The sequence below is a fragment of the Limulus polyphemus genome, unplaced genomic scaffold (genome assembly GCF_000517525.1).
Source record: "Limulus polyphemus unplaced genomic scaffold, Limulus_polyphemus-2.1.2 Scaffold4147, whole genome shotgun sequence".
NCBI classification, from domain to species: domain Eukaryota; kingdom Metazoa; phylum Arthropoda; class Merostomata; order Xiphosura; family Limulidae; genus Limulus; species Limulus polyphemus.
The window spans coordinates 7941-16966 of NW_013669757.1; the positions used below are offsets into that span (position 1 = coordinate 7941).

Genomic DNA, 9026 nt, shown 5'->3' on the forward strand with positions numbered 1-9026 from the left:
TTGCTCAACATCATGAAAATTAAACCTTATTTTTAATAAGCAATCCTGAAAAATATTTGGGGGTGCTTAACTTTTTTCCAGGTGTATATATAAACATTTCAACATAAGTTTCATAGCTTAAATTTTATCTCATCATATAACCTATCAAAAGTCATTGATTTAAAAGTGAACAAGAGATGTTATTGAGACAGTATCACCTAGGGCTAAATATTTTGAAATATTCTCATTAATCCTGACAATCGGACACTTACCAACTTTTCATTTTTCTTTTCTTGTTGCTCACACAGTCTATCTAGTCGAGCAACTTCACCTTCCAATGTCTGAGCCTACAGTGGATAAGTTTTGTTTTGTTTATATGTCACATATACTTTGATATCTAAACATGTACCAAAACAACATTAATATAAAAGTACTGGTCAAAATGCCTTGTGTTAAGCTTCAAACATCATCTAATCAAAATATTCCTTCATAGAGAAAACACCTAATAAAATTACTGTTTGTATGGAACTCATCAATATTGTTCTCACACATAAGAACTGAAGTTATATTTGATACCAAATGTTTAACCTTGACATTAGCATCAGTTCACTGATAAGGAGATACAACACACCCATAAGATAAATTTTAGTATTTTGAAAGTTAGCCTAATGAACCATGGTATTGGGCAAAAGGCTTTGTCGACACTTAATATCGCAAATATATTGTGGTTGACATATTATAGCATGTTCTTCTTTACTTTCAATTTACTTTCTTTTACTCAAGAAACAAGTGTAATACCTTAATCATTAAGTACAGTAGTACTTAATAGTAGGGATTATGATGAAACAAAATGATGACCATAAAGATTGCCCATTTAAAACCACCATTAAAATATCTGAATATTAACAATGTCTATTTCACAGTATTGACTGAGCAAAACTAAAGCTTATTGTACTTATAAAGCCACCTATATCGCTATATATGTGTTTATAGAGTGAATCAATCACTACTTCAACTAATCTTCATCTAAGCCTACAGAAAAAATTATGAACCTTATTGCTCTAATTCTTTCACAGAACTTGTCCGTCTAGGATTTCAATGATAAAACGGACAATGTGCTACTTTGGGCATATACTTAGATATGAGGGTAGGTTAGTAGATATCCTAATGAGTAATAAAATCAAACTGAATATATGCGCACCCCCATTGCTAATAAAAACTTAACAAACAAGTATTATAAAAAAACTTAAAGTTTATAAAGACGAGTAGGAATATATATACGTAGCCTATCTAGCTGTAGTAACATAGAAAGTTTTAATGCTACAAAGAGTATTGAAACAAGAGATTCAAAACTAAAACAAAATGAATTACTTAGGGTTTAAAATTTTTTATCCCTACTTTAGCTTAGACTAACATAATTACAGTGATTTGCCAAAGTAGAGATAAATGTTTTGAAATTTTAAGTAATTCAATTTTGAAGTTTTGACTTTCTTGTTGTATTACTTATTTTCACGTTTCTTTAAAATGGCAAAATTAATTTTACTAAATCTTTGTAAACTTCATAGGAACAGTGTTGATGCCTACTTCATTCAATACTCTAAGAACTAATAAAAAATTATACGTGATTGTAATAAAGCTATGCCGCGACCTTTACCCTTGCCTAAGAGCAAAAAAAGTTCAACGGGAAAAACTTTCAAATTCTCTTTTTATATGTAAAATTTAAATACACATTTTTAAAAGGATAGTGATCTTGATACATATTAACTAACTTTACCAAGACCAAGGAAAATGAAGATGGTCATGCTATTCTATGACATTCTTTGATGATTCTGTTTTAGCATGTCCTACCACCAAATGACAAAAAATGATTTTTGGCTAAAATGGCTGACTAGGAAAATTAAAAAAAACTTCTATTTATTATCACACTGAAAAAAAAAAACAGCAACAACAAAATAAAAACAAGCAAGACAGAATCATACAGCACCGAAGATCCGACTGTTCAGTATATTAAACCTAACGTCAACTTGGTTTCCACTTCTACAAGAAATAAAAACCTGGATTTGTTAAAACACTATCTGCAACTATTTATATTATTGGTATAAAAGACTGCAACATTCTGGATTCTGGAGAATAAAATTTTATCAAACAGTTAAAAAGGGATAAGGAAAAACAAATATTTATTTATTTACGATATTAAACAAAAGTAGCGATTGAAATTTTGTATTTGTGTAAACCTCCTAAGACTACCTGTCACCTTCTCTAATTTTGAGCTATTGACTAAAAGGAAGGCAGCCAATTGGCAGCACCATACCACCCATCATCCATACTAAGGAATTGACTGTCACTCTTGTCATGCACCCATAGCTGAATTGTGAATCCAAATCACCATCTATAGAAACTAACAACATCCTGTATTTACCGAGATTCAGATTCTATATGTGTATTATATACATATATATCACTTTTTAAGAAACTTTTAGACTGTGTCCAAATATTGTAATGAACCATCAACCAAGTACAATTGGTTTAGTTTCATAACAAAGTATTTATACTGTTATATTCTTTCAAGATCCTCAACAAATTCTGGATCAGAGAGAATACCTATAGCTCTAAGATACGTTAATAGCATACCATGCTGTTCATATCTTGAAATATGCCAAGTTATTAATAACAGCATTATATGTGTAATATTTTAACTGGAAAGAATTAGGGAGATTGGTGTATCACAACATCTCAATCCTACTTTCACAACAGAATCCAGGTTTGCTAATTTCTGAACATCTGGACAATTTTGTTTGACTTATAAATAAGAAAACCAGAACCAATAAATTGAATAAGATAAAACAAGAGAGTCAAAAATGATACTAAAAATTTTGATCAGTGAGAAAAACACTTATAACTGAATTGACTAGACCACACATACAAGTGTGTACATTTGTGTGTGTGTATACACACAAATGCCAAAAGAACTGGCAATTTTCTGTCTGTATTACTCAATATAATTAAGAAAATATTCAACAATTCAAAAATGATTAATTCAGCAATAACAACATTGGTAGAGTGAGTGATACCAGATGAATCAGTAAATTATTAATTGTTTCTAAGTTATAGTTAAACTGCCAATCTAATTCCATAATGTTTTTTTTTTAAATCAAGCATCTTCACAAAAGAACAGTATTAAAAAAGATATGTTAAAGTTGACAATTTGGTAAACACTGTCAGAATAACAATACCACCAACAAACACCATCAAAATAACATTACTACCAACAGTCTACATTAGTATATTTGACAAGGGGGCCTGCTGAAATTATATTATTATTATTATTTTTTTGTGGGTTATTAAACTTTTTGGCTCTACATGTTTTCTATTATCTTGAACTAAGAGTTTATAGATACACCTCACCTCAGCTGATATCTCAATTAACAAGCTACATCCGTAATCCACAGTGACTGTTGTACTAGTTTGTACATTCAGAAGGATCAGGGTAAGAGGAGCTCATTTTACTGATCACATGATATATTTATTGTGTTGTAAAGAAGTTGTCTGTATTACGTGTGTCATGCCTGGCACTGCAGCCAACAGTGTTAAGTTCGATAGTCCAAAAATAATGAAAAGATAAAATCAGTTACCTTCAAATGTCCCATGACCACATTAACCAACCCCATCTCCAAGTGGTGTAGAATGGAAAACCTAGTCTAACGGGGAGCTCTGGAAACCCAGAGAGGAGATTGGATAAACTGGGTTCACTTACCATAGAAATGCCAACACAAAATAAATACCATATCAGATTGGTTGCAGTGGAAGTTGCAATGGTTTGGACATAAAGTGTGCTTCTCAGGTCTTGTGAAAACAATAATGTAGCACACAGTTTGAGCCAATAGTAGAATAAATGTTTAAAAATATAAAAGAACAGACCAATGTTCCATTTCCCAACCTGCTTGAAATAGCTCAAGACTAAGAAAAATTGAGAGAGTTGTCATCGAAGGCAACCAAAGTGATCAAAGAAAAGATAGACAGAGATAAAAACAGATGAAAAGAAATACTAGCCCAAATAAGCCACAAACTTTTTTATGTAGCTGTCACCAAAAGCTGTATAAAGTAATTTGACTAAATGGATGTTTGTTATTCCACTTAAACGAATCTTGCACATAAAAAAGTAATGAAGTGATGTTCTATATCTTCACCGTAACACATTATATTTTAACAATCAAAAACAAAAAGATGTGAAAATTATAAAACTTTACTGCTTAACTAGGATCCTCGATTATTTGTGTGTTTAAAAACTTAGCCTTCTTACTTTGGTTTCCAAAGAGCTATGCTCAGACTGAAGTTGAACACTCTTAGCTGTCAACCGTTCTGTAAACTCCAAGAGTTCTCCTTCCTTGTTATGACATGACTCCATGTCAGTTTGGAGGTCAGCATTGGCCTGACGCAGTCTTTCAACTTCACGCTGACCAGCGGCTACCTTTTCCCTTTCACTGTAAAAATAATTCTTGAAATAAAATTACAAGACACAGAATGAGAGTCAATGTTATTAAATACCTTCAACTTCATAGCTATTTTATTCTATATATTTCATTAATAAAATATTATAATACCTTCAACTTCATAGCTATTTTATTCTATATATTTCATTAATAAAATATTATAATACCTTCAACTTCATAGCTATTTTATTCTATATATTTCATTAATAAAATATTATAATTCCTTCAACTTCATAGCCATTTTATTCTATATATTTCATTAATAAAATATTATAATACCTTCAACTTAATAGCCATTTTATATTATATATATTTCATTAATAAAATATTATAATACCTTCAACTTCACAGCCATTTTATATTATATATATTTCATTAATAAAATATTATAATACCTTCAACTTCATAGCCATTTTATACTATATATTTCATTAATAAAATATTATAATATTTTTGTTTGTAGAAAAATTTCATTACTCTTCTGAAGTAGTAAATATTTAGCTGCTCAAAAATTTGCTATAAACTTAATAACAATTGAAATAGTTATAATTTAAACAGTACATTCCATTTTAAATACACCTATCTAATTTTACACAAATTGATGTTGTAATAGATATGGAATTTTTCTACTCCAACCTCTGTGGTGAATTTGTACATTATTGTTTAAACTCACAAATATATTCAACTGATTTTAAGAAACACCCAAGAAAACTGTGAACTAGCTTTTTCATTATACTGCACTGTGACAGTGTTGTCTATTATAAAATTACATCTTACAAGTGTTAATAAGTATGTGGTAATTAAACAAGTGTGGTTCAAGCTCACTAATGTATACCTAATGATTAGTACTTGGTTACAGTAGCTAATTCTTAATATTTCTTCTTATACATAAAATGTATGTATTTGTTAACAAACAGTACATGTGTGGCGAAAGCAGTGCTACAACTAGGTTTTGGATTATATGATTCTACTCTAAGATTGAATATATATATATATATATTACTTCTAATATAACAGTGTCGTAAACCATGAAATGTAAAGTTCCATGTTTGGAACTGAATTAAGCTGTATGTTTTAAATATTGCACTTGTTAAAACTTATGAGGTTAATTGTTGGTAGACTGCATGCAGTACATGTTAACACTTCTGTTCAGGTTTTTTTTTATGTGTTGAGGTTTGAGCCACATATTAGTTTCGACTTTTTGAAATTGTTAGTATAAACATATTTTATCTACGAACGTTTCTTGTAAATGGTTTATGTTGTTGTCATAAGTGATAAATGTTGAGTTTGCATTCACTGCAAATTGTCTGATAGCTGCTGAAGTATGAGGTTGGGTTTTTATTAACACTTCTGGTACTTGTTGTATGTTATGTGTTCTAACCGAGTCTTGTAGTTGTCTAGTAACTATTAATATGTGGTTATAGTTTTAGTGTTAATATGATACAGACTGGTAAAGAATGTTCCAAAATTACTGGTGAACATTGTTTGTTGTTTGTTTTTAGCATGCAATTAAAATTCTATAAAATATTGATGTGTGTATCGCGTAAGTCCAATATGACTAACGATTGAGTTTTGGAAGTTGTGTGTTTCGTTAATAAATATTGGTAATTATTAGTGTGTGTTTGTTGTGCCTGAAGTACTGAGTGACTCAGAAGTTCACTGACAGAAATATAATTCAAAAATGGAAAGATGTATGAAATGAGGTGTTTTGGACTGTGATAATATTATTGAGGACATTCAAGGTTTTCAAACAAATATAATTTAACATCCAAAGAAAGTATTAAAAAATTCCCAGATCTGTGGCTTCCTATTAAACTTATTGTTCATCTATGCTGGAACTCTGTCTAGTCACTTTCCAATGGGACCAAAAATAACTGCTCACACCACTTTACGTTGACATAAATATTTTATAATCTGCTCTATTTATTTTCAAGGTTGTGCTTTAGTAGTCATGTTTAGATCATATTATATTTTGTTATAAGATGGTGGAATGAATATATGCAATAATAGAACCTCAAACAGAGAAATAAAATAATCTGAGAAACAAGACATAGGTAATTATATTCCCATAGAATGATAGTTTCTTGTCAAATATAAACCTATGTTATTAAGTGGGCAGAAAAAATCTAAAAAAATTCACTAAGTGCTTTGTTTACAGGTAAGACTCCTCAAGGGGTGTGCAGAAATGTGACTTGGAAAATATTTCTTTGCAAATGATATTAAATAAATGTTAAAGAATGACAAAATATCAATTCTAAAATATTTTTAATTTAAATATTGTGGAAATATAGTTAATATTATTATTTTCACTTAAATTTTGAAATGTGATATGCAGGTGTGCACTTGACTTCTGGAAGGCTTTGTGGTCCTGGTAAGGTTAAACCAAAAAATTACCTGATCTGTAAGCTTCATGCCTCTTGAAAAACATCAGTACTACTGTTCTTTACTTTTACATTACGTAAATGTTTACTGACTAAATGCAAACACTGAATTTTAAATTGCACTTTTATAGATCAAGCTGGATCAGAAAATTTAAACTGAATAACATTACGTATACACACATACAAATCAAATCATGTACCATATCTTTTACAACACAACCTTACGCTTTAATATGTAAAACAGCTTTTGCAATAAATGATCTTGGATCATTTTTAAAAAGAAACAAACTTGTATCTTAAGAGTTAAAGCAACTTTCTTACCGGTCAAGTTGGATCTGAAGATTTTCCATTTCAGCCAATTTAGCTGACAAGTCAACAATATCCTGCCTCAAAGAATTCTGGGTATCTTTCAGTTTACTCACAACTTGTTCATGTTCTAACCTCTCCTTCTCCAAGTTATGAATCTAGTAGAAATATTTATCTCTAAGTTAATTATTTCACTTATCATATTTCATTAGGCCTAAGAACTGTGTTGCACAGCAGGTTAATTTTTAATTATACACAATTATCTCATTAAGTAAATTTTAAATAAAAGAAAATATTATGATACATAATGCATTCTTACCTGACCACATGTGTTCTTATATTAAACGCAAGGCCTAGTCAACATGCCTTTTACAAGGTGTGCGGTTGATATACTATTGTGTTCTAACTGGTAACATGTAGTATAGAGTCAGTCATGAAAGATTTCTAAAAAATTACTATCACTCTAATAGTGATGTGATATGACACAACTTATTGATTAAAGAAAATTGCTGAAACTTAAGATTTTATTGTGAAACGATTACCTTCCAACTTTCCACATATTCTTTAAGTGAACGACTTGTTTCTTAAAAGTTTTCATAACTCCTTTGCCACAAAAGACAGGGAACTACCAGAATCAATTTGAGTTGGCCAAGTCAATTCATGTTTTGCAAATAAAAGTTTAAATACATTCAAACATGAAGTTTCAATTGGTAATCATAATTCCAATCAACACTTTAAAGCTACCCTTTGCAATAATGAACTGATCACAAAGAACATTATCTGCTTTTCAGTTAGATCTCCTACTGATAGCAACAAACACAAGTTACAGTTACAAATCCACAAGGTAATGGTCTTAGGTAGCAACAGGGTAAACTGAGATCACATCTAGCTGTGTTCTTGATACTGTAGTTCCATTTAATCCTCATGGTTATTTCACATGAAATATCATGAATGTTTTGAAGTTGATCCCAATTCTGATAAGTGGGATGCTTGAGTAATAATTGTTTTTTTTCCTTCCTGCTCTAAGAACGTATCATGTATTCCTATTGAGAAATAAGTTTGTCTTCTGTTAGTATCATGTATTCCTATTGAGAAATAAGTTTGTCTTCTGTTAGTATCATGTATTCCTATTGAGAAATAAGTTTGTCTTCTGTTAGTATCATGTAATCCTATTGAGAAATAAGTTTGTCTTCTGTTAGTATCATGTAATCCTATTGAGAAATAAATTTGTCTTCTGTTAGTATCATGTATTCCTATTGAGAAATAAGTTTGTCTTCTGTTAGTATCATGTAATCCTATTGAGAAATAAATTTGTCTTCTGTTAGTATCATGTATTCCTATTGAGAAATAAGTTTGTCTTCTGTTAATACTTATGTTGATATTTTATCCTCTTATTTACTGATTACTGAAAAAAATGGCATTATGGTTTTAATAATCCTAAACCACTTTTAATATTTATTCCTTAGAACTAAAGTAGAAAATAATTACACATAATAGAAAATAAATATTTAGAGATCACTGATACTTTATTTCTAAACCATTTCATTGACAGATTAACTTATTCAAAAAATTAAGTTTTCAAGGAAAAGTGTTGAAATTATCAAATAACTTTTCAGTGACATTTGTAGGTACATAAAAGGAAGTGTTCAGTGACAGACACAGGTATATGCAAGGAAGTGTTCAGTGACAGACACAGGTGTATACAAGGAAGTGTTCAGTGACAGACACAGGTATATACAAGGAAGTGTTCAGTGACAGACACAGGTATATACAAGGAAGTGTTCAGTGACAGACACAGGTATATACAAGGAAGTGTTCAGTGACATATGTAGGTATATAAAAGGAAGTGTTCAGTGACAGACACGGGTAT

General features: G+C 30.2%; 1 protein-coding gene across 1 annotated transcript in view; it reads right to left on the reverse strand.

Annotated features, from left to right (window-relative positions):
• Positions 1-9026, reverse strand: part of LOC106470658 (coiled-coil domain-containing protein 186-like) — a gene marked incomplete at its 3' end in the record, with an annotated part of 55573 nt that overhangs the window by 7773 nt on the left and 38774 nt on the right. Inside the window, exons 8-10 of the mRNA XM_022399290.1 lie at positions 7172-7314; positions 4280-4460; positions 252-326 (exon numbers count right to left, since the gene is read on the reverse strand). Of these exons, the coding sequence (XP_022254998.1) occupies positions 252-326; positions 4280-4460; positions 7172-7314 (399 nt within the window). The remainder of the gene's footprint in view (positions 1-251; positions 327-4279; positions 4461-7171; positions 7315-9026) is intronic.